Source organism: Clinocottus analis, unplaced genomic scaffold, assembly GCF_023055335.1.
Source record: "Clinocottus analis isolate CAN_PGR_092001 unplaced genomic scaffold, fCliAna1.0.p SCAF_24, whole genome shotgun sequence".
NCBI lineage: Eukaryota > Metazoa > Chordata > Actinopteri > Perciformes > Cottidae > Clinocottus > Clinocottus analis.
In genome coordinates, this window is record NW_027175976.1 from 9,459,582 (window position 1) to 9,481,372 (window position 21,791).

Genomic DNA, 21,791 nt, shown 5'->3' on the forward strand with positions numbered 1-21,791 from the left:
TGAGCAAAGGAGTGAGAAGGGGGTAGAGAGCAGTGGCAGGGCCGGAGGTCATCCTCCAGGGTGCATGAGGGTGTACAAGGCTGCCAGAGGCCTTGTAATCCTCCCACACTGCTGCCGTCCTTTCCTCTATCATCCCCTCCACCTCACCATGACAAACCAGATCTGTTCTCTATCAAAGAGCCAAAGGCTACCTCTCCTCTTTTTCCCCCTTTCTTACCCAGCAGTCCTCATCCCATTTGTCACTTACACTGCCTCGGTCTTGGTGCGCTCGCAGAGGCCGGCTGTCGCTGCCAGGCTTGGCCGCCGCGCTCACAGCCCTGGCAAGAGAGGAGCCACCAGTCCCCGCCGTGGCAGCATTTAGAAGGCCACTTAATGGGTTTAGGCGCATTTGCTAATTTGTCAACAAGTTTCGGATGTTGAACCCGCCGCCAGGCTGGTTGGTCTGGCACTTGACTGAGAGGGATCCCGATTGGCCGACCATTTCTGGATCCATGGGTGAAATCAAATCCTTGGCGTGTGCATACTTGAGGCAGTAGATCTCAATATTGAACAACTTATGAATAGGATAATTATTTTACTGTCCAGGGTTTTAAGGTACATGAATATTGATGGTAGAAGGAATACAGTTTTGGGAAACATTAATAACAATACCTCTTTGAATTGACAATGATGGAATCTAAACAGGAAAGTATAGATGAGCTCAATGTGTGTCTGCCGGTGTGGCTCCCAGCCAATTGTGCATTTGTTATAACTATTTTCAGCAATGGATTCATATTTTGTGCTCCAGTGTCTAGTGTTTGTTTTTAGCAGCCGTATGGTGTACGTGGCATTGAGTCAAAATAAACATGTGCTCATGGTAATGAAGGAACATGTGCAACAGTGCTCATTGATGTATTCATAATAGTTTTGTGACAGCATTGGAGCTGTATGGCACAGGGGAAGAAGATGTGTTGTTCACACAATTGTTATCAACATGCACATGACGACTGGGTGCTCAAGCCGGATTTATCCTGTTTCCTTTTCAAAGAAAGATACTTTTTACTGGTCACACCTCACTCAAAAAGCTCAGTGAAAAAATACATATTAAAAGAAGCTCAGAGCAAGTCTCCTGGTAATAAACACTAAGAGAACGATGCTATTTTCATAAATTACTGAAAATGAATTCAGATGAGCGCTAAAGTCACAAATGTAACATGTTTGTAAATCTCAATTCTGATTCAATTTATGTCCACAACCTTTCAAAGTGAAGTTGAAATTATATTTTTCTCTTGTTTGTTTTCATCAATCAGGGTTTCTAAGCACAGGAGACCAGGCAGCCAAAGGCAACTACGGCCTGCTGGATCAGATCCAGGCTCTCAGGTGGATCAAAGAGAACATCCAGGCCTTCAAAGGAGATCCAAAGAGAGTGACCATCTTTGGCTCTGGCGCCGGAGCGTCGTGCGTCAGCCTGCTCACCCTCTCGCATTACTCAGAAGGTACGTCTGCTTGCCCACGCAGAGATATGCATTTTGTTATTCCTGCTCTATCTGTGCATCCGGGTGCTCTGGAACAGAGGGGCCACATAGTGACCTCTGGGGCATTGACTTTATGTGATTTAAAGGTTCAGTACCTTTAAAAAGTATACATAACTCACAGAGACTAAAATAACCTTTTGTGATCTTATCTTGAAACTGTCCTTATATATTTTTAGTTGTTCATGAGACAGATCATAATTTAATTTCAGTTCCACCATCAGTGCAAAACAACATTGCAACAAGTCAGTTGACAGAGAAAGGAATAAAGCATAATAAGAACAAAGTCTTCCTGATTGTACTTCCGCTCAGCTTCATTAAACACGACATAAGCACCAACACAGAAAACATCACTTAAGTAGCAGCAAGGCACAGCATCAGTAGTTAAAATAGCCTGTTTTCATGACATCATTTTGGATCATCACACAAGACAGCAACTAAAATATGTGTTTATTCGAGTGTGTATTCCACCACAGTCTGAAACCATTAGAGGATGGAGGCTGGATTCTGAATAATTATACTGTATTTGCATCTTTATTGAATGTATTATTAATGGACATTTTAAATAAAAGAGTAAAAAGGTTGATCTATTTCTGGCTTTCACAAATGATTAGTTGCAACTTGCATGCAATGTTTGAAACCCATCTGTCAGGAAAAAGAGGATTGGGAGGATTGGACTCAGATAACCGTTGTAGTTCTCAGGCCATTTTCTTCTGCGTGTGACTAATACAGGGTTTGTGAAATGAAAAATGCACCTTCCCACAAAATCAACCTTTTTTATCTTGCTGCTTGTTGCAGTTATAAGGTCTCTTTCATTTTTCTTCACCGTGGACTCGAGGGAATATAAATGTCTTACTTTACATTTAGATTAAAGTCCTCATGTTCTGATGGACATCAATCATGGCAGAGCGAGTAGAAAACACACCGTGCCCTGCCGAGCATTCTCTGTGATCTGGAGTATTTTTGAGTTTTCTCCTGTAAAATGGAGCTCTGCTCTTGTTAAGCTGCCTAGAAGACAGAGGACCCATCAGCAACATACCAAGATCATTACTCAGTCGCTCTTGTGTGTAGTTTTGTTGTTCATTTTGACTGTAAGTTTAACTGATCTTCCGCATTAGACTAACAGCGGCAGCAGGAGCAGCTTCTACACTGCTAACCAGGCCTTGTGGGAGTTGTCTGCTGTGTGCTCCAAACATACTTTTCAAGTCGGCCTGGTTGAGTCACCACCACTGTGTGTTTGCATGAGTATAAATAGAACTCTGTGAAACAAAACAAAACAAAAAAAAACACATAACTCCAGCTTTCCTAGTGCATTGTGGCCTACTTGCTGATTGGCAGTCTGTGAAGCTGTGCTTCCAATATTCCAGGATGTGAAATATGCCCACGGTGTTGTTGCTATATACGCAGCAAATATCTTTTATGCTGCGGGTTGTTCATTAGGGACACAAAGATGAAACGTCAATATTCTGAATCATACTTTTATTATCCTTGACATGTGTTTATGCTGCTCTGACAGGAGATAGAGCTTAAAATGCTGTGTCCAGCTGGGTTTGTATCGTGATATGTAAAGATTAACGGGACATTTCCATGATGATACCTTGTCCCTTTGTATTAACTGGTTGCCATTAGTTTGTGTCCATACAGCCTAAATCATTTGTATTTGCATGCAGCAGTAATGCTACCAGGCAGCATTCACACTGACAAACAGCCTGACAGCTGCTGAGACAAACAAGAACCTGAGACGCCCACCTAGGAAAAGGGCACTGCTGACATCCGCTTGCAGGATATTTCTTCTAATTAGATAGTCAGCTACAGCACATTAAATAGCAAAAAAAACATACTTGCAAATGTCAAATGTGTCACTTTAGATGCACCTTACTCTTCAAAACCACTGCGAACAAAACTGTCTGCCAATTGCTTGTAAAGCTACAGCACAACTTTGTTTAGTTGTCTCCAGTTCCCTGCTGGGACTCAGCCTGTCAGGGATGAGCTGCTGACCCAACACAGACACACCCCTTCAGCCGCTGAGAGAAAAAAAGGTTAACATTTAGAATAACCCCAACACCTTTTTTATGTCCTTTTGAAACTACAAAAAATGGAACGCAAAGTCACATATTCCCATTTCCATGCTTCATGTGTGTGCTTTACTAATACCAGCTCCAATCTCAGATCTGTTCCAGAAAGCAATCATCCAGAGCGGCACAGCACTGTCCAGCTGGGCCGTCAACTACCAGCCGGCCAAGTACACGCGAGCCCTGGCTGAGAAGGTGGGCTGCAACATGCTGGACACCATCGACCTGGTGGAGTGCCTGCAGAACAAGAACTACAAGGAGCTGATCGAGCAGTACATCACGCCCGCCAAATACCACATCGCTTTCGGGCCCGTGATCGACGGCGACGTCATCCCAGATGATCCCCAGATCCTAATGGAACAAGGGGAGTTCCTCAACTACGACATCATGCTGGGGGTCAATCAAGGCGAGGGGTTCAAGTTCGTGGACGGCATTGTGGACAGCGAGGACGGGGTGTCTGCCAATGACTTTGACTTCGCTGTGTCGGACTTTGTGGACCATCTCTACGGCTACCCGGAGGGCAAGGACACTCTGCGCGAGACCATCAAATTCATGTACACGGACTGGGCGGACAAGGAGAACCCAGAGACCCGACGCAAGACCTTGGTGGCTCTCTTCACCGACCACCAGTGGGTAGCCCCGGCAGTGGCCACAGCTGACCTCCACGCCCAGTATGGCTCACCCACCTACTTCTATGCGTTCTACCACCACTGTCAGAGCGACATGAAGCCCAGCTGGGCCGACTCGGCTCATGGTGACGAAGTACCGTACGTCTTTGGAATCCCCATGATCGGCCCCACGGATCTCTTCAACTGCAACTTCTCCAAGAACGATGTGATGCTGAGCGCCGTCGTCATGACCTACTGGACTAACTTTGCTAAAACAGGGTGAGTGTTTTCTTGAGTTTTGAAGCTATCGTATGAGATTATATTCCTGCAATATAGGACGTACACCTGGAGTCACCACGTACTGCTGCAATGCAATTATTCTTAACACTGTCCATTGAGAGTAAACTTTCATAATCTGCATTGAAGTAATCTTTATTAGGATCACGTTGTCATGTGTCCTTGGTATCAAAAGTAATCCAGGGATTGTTGTAAAAACATACAACATTCCAATAGATTCTTTCATAAAAAAACATGGAAATTACAGCGCAAGAAAGAGTTCAGATCTGATGTATTGTGCGATTGAATAAATAAAGCGTTGACACACTAGTTTCATTCAGAATCTAAAAATGGCAGCAAAGTAAAGTTCTGCAAGCGATTGGGGCACATTCACTATAGAATAGACTTCAGTCAGACACAAGCACAAATGTAAACTCACCAAGCTTTCGCATGCCTTACTAGCAATGTATTTACTCACTTATTTGTTTTTAATCACACAAAATTCTTATTATCATTTAAGCAGTTATTAAATTTACTAATCAACATAATTGTAATGACCATTTATTTACACATTTAGTCATCTCTTCATTTTACTTTTTCCTCATCCTCTTTCTTCTTCTGCATGGTCATACCTGAGCATATCTCTGTTTGCAGCTAATCACATAGGGAAATATGACATCATGACACAACATTTACATTACTCCCTCATATATTCAGGACATCTCTTGCATGTCAGACTTTTTTTTTAATTTGTCACTTGTTTGATGCTAAAAAACGTATTTCTTCTTTTAAAGACAGAAAATAGATAACACTGAATGGCTGAATCCAAACTTCCACCCACCAGGTATTTGGAGTGCACACCAACTAGCTTCAATCTTACACAATTAAATGACCTTTAACCCCTACAGATAATACATTTCTTATACTCCCAAGATGGATTTGGAGTAGGGTATCAACAGAGGTCCTGTTATGATTAGTGTATTAATAATTACCTCATGAGTCAGGAGATCAACTGGAGGTTAATAAAACAAGTTGAATCCTCCCCTGGTGATGCGGTTATTCTGGATTTGATGAGGATCGGCTCACTGTTTATATTTGGATCACGTTTTTTGTTTCATGCACTTTGAGATTAGGTGTTTGCAGCCCAGTCATCCTGAAAATTCACTTTAAGTTGAATAAATATGATGAAGTCTTGATCAGCTTCATCGTCTGCAGCGTTCACTCCCCTGCTCTCAGTCTGGCACCCAGCCAGTTGATACCTGAAGAGGGAAGATTATCTTTATTGAGGGAGAGTGAAAGTGGCCATTTTTCAAACAAATCTCCCACACACATTGCAAAGCCTCCTGCCGGGCATCAGGGCAGATTATGTATGTACAAAAGAAGATTCTCTCTGTGGATGTACACACAATACGATCGGTGTGATTATTATGGGCTGGTTCTCACTGTGCTGTTTATCAATCCAAGCATGTGCTGACTGGATTTACAGGCAGAGACACAGAGTTGTCTAAGAACTATGTGTTGTAAATGTGTTAGTTCAATCAGTACTGCATTACACAGTAGTATAGTGGTCCTCCAGTTGTACAGTAACACTCATTGACATGGTGAGCAGCAGGTCAAATCTGGGCTTCACACACAAAACATCAAGACAATGGAAATAAAAACAAATATACCGAACATCACTAACACTTAGAACACACATCATTTGAGCCCATTGGGTCAAACTAAAATGAAGCTGATGTTCCGGCTTGTGACAATATTTTCTTTATGCGCCTGGTTGACTTACATGAGAATGAACGATGCAAACAAAAATAATACACAAAGTAATTATTATCACTCACTGGCATTAAATATTATTTAAATATCAACCAAACATACTAACAAGCACTGACTCTGTTTAACATGTGGATGACCGTGTGTGTGCCTTCATGAATGCGTCTGCAAGCCACAAAACCCTCGTGTGCTGTCATTGGTATTCTTATTGGCACACGAGCTGCAACGCTGCGTGTACAGGAAGTGTGGAGGGCAGGAGAGAGAGATGTGTTGAGTCAGGGAGAGTTCATTATGTGGGTTTGCATTGGCACTGATGAACACAGCATCTTCATTGAGGTAAAGCAATATGGTGGAAGGACATCCCAGGATTTCTGCAGATTCAAAAACATTTCATCCCTCCTATTTGATGCCCTGTGGTGCCAGCTCCCCTATCATCCCTAAAGATACAGAAAAGGATTCATTATGATCAATACTATTTTTTTATTGACTGCACAGCAGTTTTTAAAAGACATTTGGAATGATGCCTCAGCAGTCACTGTTGCTCGTCACCTTCTTCCTCTTCAAAAGAGCCTCCTGTACAGACCAAGGGAGCACATTTTCAAACGAGTGAAGGATAATTCTAAGTAATTTAGACTCCATTGAGCATTTATTCTAAAATATACCATAAACTGGATATATCATCTTTTCTATACATCTCTCTCTCTCTCTCTCTCTCTCTCTCTCTCTCTCTCTTGCTCGCTCTCTCTCTCTCTCTCTCTCTCTCTCTCTCTCTCTCTCTCTCTATATATATATATCCATCCATCCATTTTTCGCCACTTATCCGGGGTCGGGTCGCGGTGGCAGCACACCCAGCAGACCGACCCAGGCTTCCCTCTCACCCGCAACATTTTCCAGCTCGCTCTGGGGGACCCCGAGACGTTCCCAGGCCAGCCGGGAGATATAATCCCTCCAGCGTGTCCTGGGTCTTCCCCGGGGCCTCTTCCCAGTTGGACGTGCCTGGAAAACCTCTAATGGGAGGCGTCCAGGAGGCATCCGGATAAGATGCCCGAACCACCTCAGCTGACTCCTTTCGATACGAAGGAGTAGCGGCTCGACTTCAAGCTCCCTCCTAATGTCCGAGCTCCTTACCCTATCTCTAAGGCTGAGCCCGGCCACCCTGCGGAGGAAGCTCATTTCGGCCGCTTGTATCCGCGACCTCGTTCTTTCGGTCACGACGCAGAGTTCGTGACCATAGGTGAGGGTTGGAACGTAGACGACCAGTAAATGGAGAGCTTCGCCTTCCAACTCAGCTCCCTCTTCACCAAGACCGGTACATTATTATTATTATTTTAATATTATTATTATTGTATAAATATATATATTTATATATATATATATATATATATATTTATATATATATATATATATATATATATATATATATATCATTCTTGATCCAGCTTGTCTGACTCCAGACAAGCTTTAGACAATTTTAGACTCCATTGAGCATTTATTCTAAAATATACCATAAACTGGATATATCATCTTTTCTATATATATATATATATATATATATATATATATATATATATATATATATATATATAATTCTTGATCCAGCTTGTCTGACAGAGGGTCAGAAATGCTCCATATAGAGTCACTCCGTTTTTCGGGCGTCTTCCTTGTCGTCCTTGTGCGTGTTGACCAGCCCTTACGGTTTACAGCCATATTTCCTAATCTGGTGATCATCTCGGTTATTTCTTCTGATCAGCAGTTCTAGCTGTCGTACCTTCTCCTCACATTTATCTTGCATGCTCTCCTCCCGACAACGACACCGGGTCTCAGCTTTTGCCAGCTGTTCTCAAAGGCAGTCCTAATCTTTTCATTCTCCTGTTTAAAGGAAATTCCCATCTTATAATTTTCGTTCCCTGCCTCCAAGTCAGCCTCTTGCACCTGGATGATGAGAATTTCATCAAATGTGGTTCATTTTTGCTTCTCTTTCAGTCAGATTGTCCTCATATGTAAAGCTCCCGTTTGGTTTTAGAGCATTTCTAGGACTTGCTTTACTTACTGCAAATTTTCTTCTTCAAATGCAAGCAACTTCTGTCCTTATGGATCCGTTGACGTGCATTCTGTTGAGTTTCTCAAACTGCTGCTTCAGGTTCAAAAACATTGATTTTGATGCATTGCAATCAATGCAGTCCTCTGTAATAGAGCTGCATTGCTGAGAGGAAACCAGGGCTGCCGGTCAAACATGAAAAAACTATTCAATAAATAAAAAAGTACAAGTTACCATTTTGAAGGCAGTGCTGTCGATTGAAAGTTTGAATCAATAGAATGATTTTATACTGAAATGGTGTGATCAAACATTTTGGTTTTACTGTGTTTCATTTCAGAGCACTGCAGCTTCTCACTTCCCATCTTCAGCCTCCAGCTGTATAGTGTCCAGTTAAATCCAGTTATTTTATACTGTACTTCATATCAAAGTGCTCTTCAACAGTCAGCAACAAAATCTCACAGCCAAGTCTTTATTACCAGCAAGTTTTGGCAAATGCATATGATTTTAATACAGGTGAGTTTTCTAATCAAACAATATTCCATGTGTCTCTTGGATAAAAGTTGAATAAGCAGAATTGTCTGGCCCAGGAAGTATATTTCTTACATTAACTACCCCAACAAATACTGGCTGAGATGTATTTCTCTTCTATGGCAGTATTCATAACACATGGGCCAATATTTAGAGCTTAACAGGAGATTTAGGGCTCATCTACAGTACCATAACTGCCAATAATCAGCATGGCTACAACTATGTACTGTCACTACTCGAAGACACACAATGACTCTCTCAAAGAGCCATGAATACGCTTCTGTTGACCGTCACAGAGCAGCCAGACTCGGAGACACAGAGACCCAGACAGTTGCTGTTCATGGCTGGTTACCTCCGGCTACCTGCTCTGCAGGAAGCACAGCGTTACCCATGCTGCTCGGCGGCTCGCAGGAAGCACAGCATTACCCACGCTGCTCAGCGGCTGGCAGTCACGCAGCGGCTGCTGTGTATTTCACCCCTCTGCTGTTTGGGTGGAGTAAATATTCTGATCCTTTACTTCAATAAAAGTACCGATAGAACAATGTGAAAACACAATAGGTACATTTTATTGATAATACTTAATAAGACATCTGGCTACCGGTGGCTGCCCGCATCCGCTTCAAAACATTGGTACTTGCGTACCGTGCTACGAACAGATGGGGTCCGACCTGCATCCAGGACATGGTGAAACCATACACATCAGCTCGTTCGCTCCGCTCAGCTTCAGCCAATCAGCTTGTTGCTCCGTCACTGCGAAGTAAACACTCGACAAAGTCACGACTGTTTGCTTCCTGGCTCCTCGATGGTGGAATGAGCTCCCCATTGACATCAGGACAGCAGGAAGTGTCTACAAACTCATCTCTTTCGACTCCACCTTGAATAAAGACAGTAGCAGCAGCACTTCCATGCTCTTACTGATAGCACTGATAGTCGTTTGACTTTATTGAAGACATTGTTCTCTCTTGATTCTTGTTGTTCTGAGTTCCTACTCACGGTTGAATGCACTTATTGTAAGTTGCTTTAGATAAAAGCGTCAGCTAAATGACATGTAATGTAGTGTATTGTAACATGTGTTATTTAAAAATTCTCAACGCATACATGTTACAAGGTTATTGGTCTTTTACAACAGGGTTGCACGATGAAATACAGATTATAGTCTTATTTTGCCACATAACAAAACATTATATCGTATATTAAGGGTCATGAGGAAAGAAGCAGTTCTGTAGTCTGCTGGCACGGCAGCTCATACTTCTGTATCTCTTGCTCAACGGCAGCCGGGTGAACAGGGTGGGTTTTGTCTTTAGAAATTAAAATAGCTCTTCACAGGGCCCTCATGTCACCAATTTCACTGATGCTCAGTAGATAACACCAATAAGCTTGGTAATTTTAAAAACTCAATAATTTTGTGTACATTGCAAGTACATGTTAATTAAACTTATTAACAGTACTTGTGTAAACAGTGGTATAATGTAACTCATGTATTACAGAAAGCCTTTAATATAAACTGAGAATGTTTGAATTAATGTGTGTTGTTTGAACAGAAATGTGTTGCTTTGCATCATGGGAAGTGTAGGAGTAGCCTCAAGAGCTGGAATATGTTTTAAACCACTGATAATTTCCATAGTGGACGAATGGTTTCAATCCAGAGGCCGAGCAATCGGCAGAACGGGCACTGCTCTAGTCATGTGCAAATACCTAATATTGCACAATACATCTTCATTATATTATTGTATATTAAGTACAATAAGGTTTAAGGACAAAATACATTAACAAGTTGTAAGAGCCGAAAACATAAAATTCCTTTTGATTGTCATTTCATAGACTGAAATATTCATCATAATTCTATTAGCATGTTTATTTATAACTGAAAAAGGTTAAGCTACATTTTAATGTAAAGCTGCTCTGGTGGCAGATAGTAAACAGTGACACCGACTCCATTACAGCGCATACACGACAGCATCTGTTCCACCACGCTGCTGACACCTATTGTGACTGTGAAATGTCTGTTTTCATCCACCTGACTGAAGAGTCCAGATTTAGTATCGCCACCTATGGCAACACTCGCTGCTATTATAAACAGATTGGATGCTCGATGGAAACATATGCAAGCAAAACTGCTATTTTGCAGTTGAATGAGCACCAAAGGCCCCAAACGTTATCTTTTTTCCTTGAGCAATTTCAGTAGCGGCATATTGTTGCAGCATATGTTACACTGAGATGACAGGCCCACATGCTAGCTGAGCCTTATGTAGCGTTCCATATGTAGCCACCATTTGGAGGGCAGGCTTTACATTATGGCTGAGTACCTTTTTAATGAGAGAGCCACATGAGGCAAAATCACAGGTGGAGCCACGTACATTTTGGACTTCTGTGTGGGGGGTCCATACAAGCAAAATACTCTGTTACAATCATTTTAGTATGTGAGTGATGACAGTGACAGAATTCATTTGTTTGTGCCCATCTGTCTCCATATGTCCATCTGCAGTGGTGGCCTTAAACCAAGTCCACTTAAAGCGAGTACATAGTACTAAGTTAGAATTCAATGTACCTGTACTTTACTTTTGCCATTTTTTGCTACTTTATTATTTTACTCCACCACATCTCAGAGTGAAATATCGTACATTTCTGATCCACTACATCTTTCAGAAGGTTTTTAAATCCTCTTGTATAGTGACCATGTTTCTCTAGATTTGTTCTATTTGAACGTTTGCAATAAACTCTGGGAAGAAATGTTTCTTTAAAACTCAATAAAAAGCCACTGGGATCAGGTGGAAAACTCCTTTCCACAAAGCAGAAAACAGGACCAGGAATGAGAGAGTATCTGTATATCAAAAGTTTTCATTAGGAATTATGGAAACAATACATTCCCTGGGATTAATTTTTGCAAAAGCAGCTAAGAAACACTTCAAAGAACAAAAAAGACGGACATGCATTCAATCATTTGAAGGAATCCGGAAGTTAATTTGGTTTATTTATCCACAAACATTGCTGTTGTTTTTTTTATATCCATTTGTCTCCCAGAAGGCCTCTATTGCTTGAACAAGCTCCTGGTTTGTGCCAAGTTAGGATCTTTTCAGACCAACCACATCAACCAGATGGATTCTGTAAGCTTCAGGGATGACTCTGGAGGAATCTTATCTCAGCTGATTCTCTGACTCAATGCATTGTCTTACTCTGGGTATCATCCTGAAACAGAACCAATGGGTCGGCTCACGATGTTACCTGCTATAGGAATCAGCTGTTTCAGCTTGACAGAAAATTCAACTTTACTGTGGGCTCAGTTTTTCAGCTAAAGTGAAGGGAGGTATAATGTGAAACACTATGAACTAAGGACATCCATTGGTACCATGTCATGCTCGCTTGTCAGGTTACTAACTTTAAAAAGAATGTCAATTCAGAGCTCATCCCATACAATTTAGGGCAAAGCCGTATGAATATGTTATGTCCTCCTATTGTCAAAGAGTGTCTACTGCGATAGACTGGTATGACTGGAAAACTGAAGCGCTTGTGGATTCAACGAGCTCAATTGTATTCATATCCGATGTCAGTCTTTATAGTAGTCCCCATTTTTTGTTCACTGTATAAAATGACCTTTTGTAACCTTGAACTGGAGCATTTAAAAGATAGCAAAGACACATTTACATACTTCACCCGTTTATTACAATTATTATTTATGATCAGACTGAACTACACTGCACTACATTAATGGTATGTTGTTTATATTCCATACTACTACTACTACTTTAATGGTATATTGTTTATGTGCACAAATGTTCAGATCCAAAATGTAAGAGCAATTTGTTTTTTGAAAGGTCTGTTCCTGGAGCTGTTTTACCACTACCATGCTAATGTACCTTTTCTTTTTGTTTGCAGTTATGTGCAGCTTTTCTATTTCCTTTTGCAAATTGCAGCGTAGGGCAAACGTGGCCATCAACAGCTCATCCAAAAATAATGGGTTTTAGCCTGACTACAATTTTTGTGTGTAAACTTTATTTTGTCACAGAATGCAGACTGAAATAATGCATAGAAATCGTTTGGCTTTTTGCAACACAGCTCTACGGTGCATTAGCAACATGGGCATTACCATCTTCTCACACCAACACTCTACGTTTAATATATTGCATTCATCTGAATGAAGAGGTGGACTTGCACATCCAAAACACACCCATGGTCCCATGCATGCACTGCACACTTCCACACACACACACACACACACACACACACACACACACACACACACACCGATCTATAACCAGTCAACACAAACCGACCCTCACTGTTTGTTGTTTATACATAGGCAGGAGTTTATAAGTTTTCCTTCGTCGCCCCTAAAATGCAATGCATGATTCAAGACGAGTCCCTCCTCTTGAGTATTCAGATATACCCCACCCCCTTCCCAACAAACACCAACCCAACAACACACACAGCTACACAAACACTCTAGTGTGTCGGCTCCAAGGTTGTTGTCGAGCCTTCACTCCCCCTCACCACTCCAAAGTTAATGAAATCGCTCCCACAAAGTCACTAGAGAGGAAGCTCTGTTCCAAACTCCAGAGAAGTAACATCCTGGGTTAGATTGAATAAAAAATGTGACAAAAGACCTGGAAATGTGTCATTGGTGTATAAAAGGACATTTTGTCACCTTGTGTCTTAAAATTCAGTCACCTCAAAACGCATTAGCTTTGAACAAAGGCAACAGAAAAATGAAAAGAAAGGCTTCGACTTTTTGAAGTAATGAGATCTGGAAGTGTCACAGATTAGTGCTAAGTGGATCCGATCAAATAAATCATGCAGCTTTCAAATTATTTGAAGGACAAGTGCATTTACAGAGTCACATTAACGTGTTATAAAATGGGTATTTTGTTTAAAGGGTGATGAAGGTAAACAGTACATTTAGAATGTTTCCTGTTATTTCATGTCTCATTAATTCATGCTTGTTGTGTTATAATATATTTGGAGGGACATTAATGATCCAGCCCTGTATCCAGGTTGTGTCCAGCTACATAGAAAATACTTTGCTACTTTAAGTGCATCTCTTTGATTTAAATTTTTTCTTTTGTTTCTTTTCCTCTTTCAGGGATCCAAATCAACCAGTTCCACAGGATACAAAGTTCATCCACACAAAGCCCAACCGTTTCGAGGAGGTAGCTTGGACCAAGTACAACCCCAAAGACCAGCTCTACCTTCACATTGGCCTCAAACCTCGAGTTCGAGACCACTACCGCGCTACGAAGGTGGCTTTCTGGTTGGAACTAGTTCCGCATCTCCACAACATAAATGAATTCTTTCAATACGTTTCCACCACCACCAAAATACCTCCACAGGATACCACCCCTTACCCTTACACCAAGCGGTTCCCTGGCAAAAACAACTGGCCGTCTACCACCCGCCACCCAGGGGTCCCACCCGCCAATACCAAACAGACCACAGACCAGCGCAAAAGTGGCGACCTGACCGATGAGTCGACTGTGGTGATCGAGACCAAGAGGGACTACTCCACCGAGCTCAGTGTCACCATCGCGGTCGGAGCCTCCCTGCTCTTTCTGAACATCCTCGCCTTCGCTGCGCTCTACTACAAGAAAGACAAGCGGCGGCACGAGTCCAACCGGCGAGTCCCCACCCCGCAGCGCAACTCCGCACCAACCAACACGCCCTCCGCCGCCAACGATGTGGCCCACCTGCAGAGCGAGGAGCTGATGTCTCTGCAGATGAAGCAGCAGCAGCTGGAGCACGAGCATCACCACGAGTGCGAGGCGCTGCAGACTCACGACACGCTGCGCCTCACCTGCCCGCCTGACTACACCCTCACACTGCGCCGCTCGCCCGACGACATACCCCTAATGACGCCCAGCACCATCACCATGATCCCCAATTCGCTGGCTGGCATGCAGCCTCTGCACAACTTCAATACTTTCGGTGGCAGTCAGAACAGTACCAACTTGCCCCATGGTCACTCCACCACACGGGTATAGCTCCACTGGGACGGGACGATTCCCTCTGGATCAGCCGCTAACCTCGCAAGGCAAATATGAGTGGCTAAGGGTGTGAAGCACAGACTTAGAAGATGTTATTTTGGTACCATGTCTTCTGGAAAAGCATATACAGTATACATTGATCCTATTCAAAGTGAATGGAGCTAAGCTTCATGGATGAAGGAGTTTGACCAAATGAAAAGGCAACCAGGGGAAGACTATTAATATTCTTACAATATGAAATGAACAGTTTTAGTGTGACAGAGAAGCTTTCACAGAGGCTTTTGTGCCATAAATACACAACAAGAAGACAGTGGCAACCCTTGTTGAAAAGCAACAATTAAACGTCTGAAATCATCTTTTCATGATCCTTCATGCATCAGACACTGACTTGGGCACAGAATTCTACACCCCAGCCTGAAATGTATTTATGAAAACTTTGTTAAAAAAAAAGAAGAAAAAAAAGAAAAGAAAAGAAAAAAGGGATATATTGTTGTGCGTGGACATTTTAAAATCTAAAAATGAAAAAAAAATGTATTAAGAGATCCTTCTATTATTGTTTTTTAAATTATTTTGGCTGACATCTTTTGGGTTTCCCAGCTTGTGCTTTCTGTTTAGGTGCGTGTAAATATCTCTAAACATTCATTCTTCTTCTGATCATAACCTGCGTTTCAGTATTTTTCCACAGAACAACCAAAATGCGAACACAATCCATCGTCGGAGAGGTGCACGCTGTGCGTCTGCAGGTCATTACATCCAGTACTGTCTCGTACGTTGCTTTGTTTCCACTCTTCAGACATTGCATGTCCAGGAAGAGCTTTACTCTCCATTTTCAGACACGTCTCCTGTCTGAGAATGAGGACCAACTTGATCCCGTCATCCTGTTAAGCTTCCCATGGTTTTCTTTGTGGGCTTTTTTTCTGTCTTGCAATTTCAGCACTGCCTGAGCTTACAATGTGACCAGCAATGTATTATTTAGAAATAAAAAAAGGCAAAGATTTTTTTGTATCAATATTAGTTGGATATGTTTGTAAAGAAATATATGTTAGATATTTCAAATTGTCATATGCTAGCAATATGTAAAGTATTGTGCCAGGCTTGTGATATTTTGGGTTACAAAAGCAAGTGAATGAGTGTAAATATTAATGATATTAATTATTATAAAATTACAACAAAAGTAACCAATAACTTGTTTTTTTCCGTTTTGCATCCCATTACAAAAAATGGAAAAAATGGAAGTACATCCAGAAGATTTTAAGCTACATTTGTAAATTCTATAAAAGATATATTCTTGCCATTTGGTCCCTAAACCAGTCAAAAAGACAAAGGTTTTAATGTAGAGTTTTAAAATCTTTAGTTTGTCTTATTTTTGTTTGCGGTTTTGCCTTAAGTGATAATAGAGATATTTCTGGCTGGAAACCTGTATAAACTTTTTCTGCAACATTTTTAATAAAATATCACAGTATTTTCTAAAAAAGAGAAACAAATATATTTGTATTTGATTGGATGGATGTGTGCGCAAATGTGATCGGATGTCTGTCAATGTGGGAATACTTTATTGGACTTTTTTAAAATTCAATTTTATCAACCAAACCACTCTGCTGCTTTTAGTTTCTCTTTTTGACAGAGATATAGTTTGCATATATTTATTATTGTCTATAGTTTATACTGTTTTATGATGATTGCTTCAGTTAAGAAATTCAGAGCTTTGTGCATAGTTTCACAAGAAAAAAATTATGAAATAGTTATAACTTTGTGATTCTGTTTAGGCCAGCAGAAAAGGCTTAGCTGGTCCTGGCACCCGCCGCTCATACATACAGAGTACATATTTTGTTATGCACATTGTGTAAACATACTAAAGTTAGTTTTCTTTTTAGGACATATTGTGACTCAAATATATGGTAAATATTTTGCTTGAAAATAAAAACTATTGTACTATTATTTTTTAATTTTCACACACCCCAGAGCAGTTAAAATGACACATTCTGCCTTTATTGGTTGGGTTTAATTGTGAAATAATAAAAAAAAGTATGTGTGAGTACTTGCACAAACAGAGAGGCAGAGGAACTGTGGTCGACTAGTGGTCGTTCTTCACAAATAGGCCTTCAGGCCCTCAAAGCTGGGCGGGGTCATGTGTTTTAGAAGCATCGTTGTCGTATTTGTTGGAATTCTCTTTACATCCCGACAGCAATCAATAAACCAAATGTTCTGTGCTATTTGTGGCGGTCACGGGACTATTTTTATAGGAAAACACTTGGCAACACTTGGCTGGGTTTTTCAGTTTGGTTTTTAAATCCAGTGTCCTCGTGCTTGTTTCCAATGTTACTGACTCCAGTTAGTCAGGCTCCGTCTTCAATTAATAATGACAAAGCCTGGAGCTGAACTTTACCTTTTGGAGAGAAGTAAAAAAAAAAAAACACTCACAAATTATATTAACATTGAAGTAACAGAAAAATTAAGAAATAGAGAGAGAGACATAAATAATGTGTACAACTCCAATTTTTTCACACAATTAAGTTACAAGGAGGTTTTCACAGTTCAAAATCTTTAAATCTTTACTACACGTTCACAAACGGGCTGCATACCAACACAGTGCCACTCCTATCAGATATCCGACCAATCCCGAAGGGATCGGTGTTCCATACAGGTGTTGGTAAAAGCCTTGGGTCTTTTATCTCGCTCTGTAGTCTAATAGTTCTGATTGTTCTGATTTATGTGTTGTGGAGCTACGCTCTAGGCCCTCTTGGTAGGTAACCCCAACAACCCTTTATCAAGTGAGAACATTGAACGTCTCTACCTTCTCTCTGCCTAATATAAACACTCACATAAGACACATAAGTCACTTAAGACACGCTGCCAAGCCCTCACACGGGGTTCTTACCTTAGGGATCTTACCTTAGGGTTCTTACCTGAGGATCCTCTGTTAGAGTCGCTTGTCACCTCGGTATCACACTTTTTTTCAGGGGATGGTCAGAGGGGTCGACCATTCTGAAGAACTCGTCTTTAGATTGGGTCCGGACCTTATAGAAGATAAGGATGTGGTTTTATTTCATTTTTTTTCTTCCTTTTCTCAAAATCACTTAAAAACATTCTATGAAACAGTGTTTCTAATTTGCTTAGTGGTTTTCTAAATCAGCTTAAAATAAAAAAAAAGGTGGTTTTGATCCAGTCTCAAAAAGCTAGAAAATGTCTGTTTTTGGTTCAGCCCCAACGGGCCGAAGGGCTCGAAATCTGGATTTTCTCGGTGCTGCTGCTCAAATACTCTCAGATAGTCCACTCCTCGGAGCTCCATGTGTCACACCTACGTAATTCATCCCGTCCCTAAGTCGACTACAGGAGCTGTTTTGCCTTATAAGGTAATATATAGCTGATGATCCTGTTACACAGGAGATATTACACAATATGCAGTATACAGGAAGGATTATACAGTACTTGAGTGACATATAGCATCTAGGTAGGTTTTATTTAGAGAGTATACTTTTTATACCTTCATATTTTTCTATGATTATTCTAAACAAGTTATAACAGGACAAGTTTGTTTTAACTACTACATATTGTACACACACACCTTTCTCAGAATGATGCAATGAAACTCTCATTGTCATCGGTGGTAGATTGACTCTTGTTGCAGTGATGCGGCTGTGGAGTGCTTATTCAGTTCAACTAGATCAATACCGGCAATCTTGCACTTGAAACTTTTCAAACATTGAATTGCATCTGCAAACAGTTTGGGCTCTGCCAGCAAAGCTAAATTCTCGGACTATTTTGGCCTTTGTGAATTGCTATTGTGCTCCGTAAGGGAAAACAAGACTAGTGAGATGAATAGCAAAGAGCGCCGCTGCCGTGGTTACAAGCCTCCCCTGATACTCGCATCCTTGCTTGAAGCACACCGTCTTCAGCACCACCTCACCTCCCTTCGCACTTTTCCATCTATTGATCCCCTTTGCAACAAGCCAAGCAAATTAGCTTTTGACTTAAAACTGAAGTGACAGGAGGAAAATTGAAATCTTTAATAGTAATCTGTAGTTACTGAGGTGCAGTGGATGTCTCCATACAATCTCCTGTGACATTTGCAAAGCTCTCCCATACGTAAAGGCCGATGGGGGAAATTATTTTCAGGAGACGGGGAAAACTTTCTTTCATTAGAAAAATAGTTTGATCCATAATATATGATCCAGCAAACAAACCTTACACATACTGAGATGAATATTTATTTTGAGACTGGGGTGGAAACAAAGCAGCACGGATGTGCAGACACTCTTTTAATTGGCACGTTGTTTATGCTGAGGGTAATAGGGTGGAGGGGGTGTGGGCCGTGTGAGGAGTGATGCAGGCAGAATGGCGGCGGGTGGGGTGGCTGGATGTGAATACTGGAGCCTCGACGAGAAGTTAATTAAGCTGGCAAACAACGCTTCATCACTCAACCACGGTCCCAGAGCTGTCAGTCAAGTGCACCGCTCTCCAGGCGGCCATTACCGAGGAATATCGATCGCCACGGTGACAAGGTAGCGCACAAATGAGAGCGGGCGAGAGATGAAGGTTTTGTGTGCATGTGTGTGCAGGTTTGAGGTGAGGACTTATGAACGCGACGCAGAACCCTGCTGTGACCAGCTGCAGCTAGAACCTCTGCTGTGCTCCCCAAGCTTGAATTAAAATGCAGGTAAATACCTCAGCTGCCAAGCCAGTTGATTGCATTCTCCTCCCTGGGTAGCTGGAGCCTTAATAGAGGAATATACAATCTTCAATAGTCAATATATATGCAGTTAAGTGGTGAGAAGGCGATGGAGCCGTAATGGCCTCCAGAAATCTCCCTTAACATCTTTTACTTTGGAAAATATTGTCCTGGACTCACAGCCCTCTGAATAGTTCTCTCATCAGTTGCAGCATGAGGTTCAAGACCAGAGGTATTTTCCACATCACTTGTTGTCCATGTAAATGAATGGCTCAGAGCTGTTGGCAGCAAAGGATCATGGGGCTCATGCCAGCTACATTTTTAAATTCCCTTTCCACAAAATGGGCCTACACAAAGTTTAAAAAAAATGTCTGCCTGGTATTACTGACACAAACGTGTGCGTGTCCCTGTGTAGGTCTTTGGGAGGCAGCCATTGTAATTATTCCTTCCATGAATCCTCATGACAGCAGGTTGTCCGTCACCTCCAGACATTGTGAATTACTTTAGGAGCTTTAGGAGCTGTACAATGGGAAAATAAGCTAATCGGGAAAAAATATAATACATGTAATGTATTTGTGGAAAACAATTACATTATAAAATAGCTATAACTTCATTATAAAATATATTTTTTTTTAAATTGTAAAAAATTACAAAATAGCTAAAACTTTGGGATTGTGTTTAGGTCAGCAGAAAAGGATTAGCAGGCCGTGACGGCCACTGATACAGAGTACATATTTTGTTCTGTTCTGAAAACTGTTCTTGAAAAAATGCAACTAAAACTGAAACATGCAAATTGTGTTAACATACTAAATAGTTTGGTTTTCTTTTTAGTACATATGACTCAAATATATGGTAAATATTTTGTTTGAAAACAAAAACGGTTTATTATTAAATATATAAATATTATTTTTTAGTTTGCACACACCCCATGAAGCTTGATCGGTAGTATGAAATCATTTCTCAGTCCCATTTTAGACCACATTTCTACTCAAAATGGTAATACAAAGTTGTATTTTAGACATTTGTTTACATGTATTTACCATTTTATTAATATATTACACTGCTTTTGTGAACCTAAGACCTTTAGTAAACCAATTCCAAGCACCAACAGTTTGTCCACATGAGTAAAGGTATTTTTAAAATAATTCTTCAGTTTTAGAGCCATATTATCACTTTACAATTGTGCCTCATTAAATAAAGAGCCAAGATTGTTGTGCAATTTTTGATATACAACAATTGTGTATGTATCGGGCCTCCTCACCATCATAACAGTTTGAAACAGAATGACTTCAAATTCAATTCTTAACATTACCTGCAAATACACGCCACGGCCATGGGCAACAGGTTTGCCCCGTTTATGCTAACATCCATATGGCGGACTGGGAACAAACAGTTTTCCCAAAATGCGGCCAGCGACCCAGCCTGTACGCAAGATACTTTGACGATATAAGTATCTTATCTGGAATCATTCTGAGGCCACATTCGGGAAATTCATTACGGTCTTTAACAATTCCCATCCCTCGATTACACTTAAATACAATCTTCAACCAGATAAAATTGAATTTCTGGACACAAAGGTGTTTCTGATTAAAATAGAAAATGGAGAAAGTAATCTGGACATGAAGGTCTATTTTAAGCCAACTGACACCCACGCACTGCACAAATCGAGCTATCACCCAAAACATATACTTACAGGGGAATTGTGAAATCACAATTAATAAGATACCATAGGATTTGCACAGTGGCGTAGGATGTCGCGTTGGCTACGGTAGCAGAAAGGGATATCAAGAGCATCACAGGACCAGCCCTTTCCTTCCCTGTTGGGAGAAGGGGGTGGAGCCAAAAAAAACTAACTATAAATGAACACGAGCCGGGGGAGGGGGAGAAAAAACAAACAAGCAAGACACCAAACTTGCAGAGACATCATAAAAGAAGCGAGAATGGGTGAAGGCAAATTTAACGTCTCAGTAAGATTCAGTTTTCATGCACTTTAGGCAAAGCTTAAACGAGTGCACACTTAAAAAAAGAACCGGCTGAATCCACCGATGTCCTGGACAGTCGCGGTGCGTCAATAGAGGGCGCCGCCCATCTTAAAATTTTAAGATGAAAAAAAGAAAAAAATATATAATTTATACTGTCAAAAAACATTATATACCAAACAATTTAAAAAAAGAAATATAACGTGTTAATGCACTAAATGTCTGTGGGAGACCGTATGTCCCAGTCAACCACTTAAGTTAAATGTGACCAAATATAATATATCGCCATTCATTATCACTGAGCAAAGCCCCTCCTTCTTTTACGGGTGCCGGCCAATAAGGGAGTTTATGGCAGCTAGCAAACT

At 41.1% G+C, this 21,791-nt stretch overlaps 1 protein-coding gene across 1 annotated transcript in view; it reads left to right on the forward strand.

The window, feature by feature from the left end:
• nlgn4xa (neuroligin 4 X-linked a) overlaps positions 1–16,898 on the forward strand; it is an 80,869-nt gene extending 63,971 nt beyond the window's left edge. Inside the window, exons 4-6 of the mRNA XM_068590405.1 lie at positions 1,290–1,475; positions 3,681–4,470; positions 13,881–16,898. Coding sequence (XP_068446506.1) covers positions 1,290–1,475; positions 3,681–4,470; positions 13,881–14,775 — 1,871 coding nt within the window. The 3' untranslated portion in view covers positions 14,776–16,898. The remainder of the gene's footprint in view (positions 1–1,289; positions 1,476–3,680; positions 4,471–13,880) is intronic.
• Positions 16,899–21,791: the final 4,893 nt, after the last annotated feature.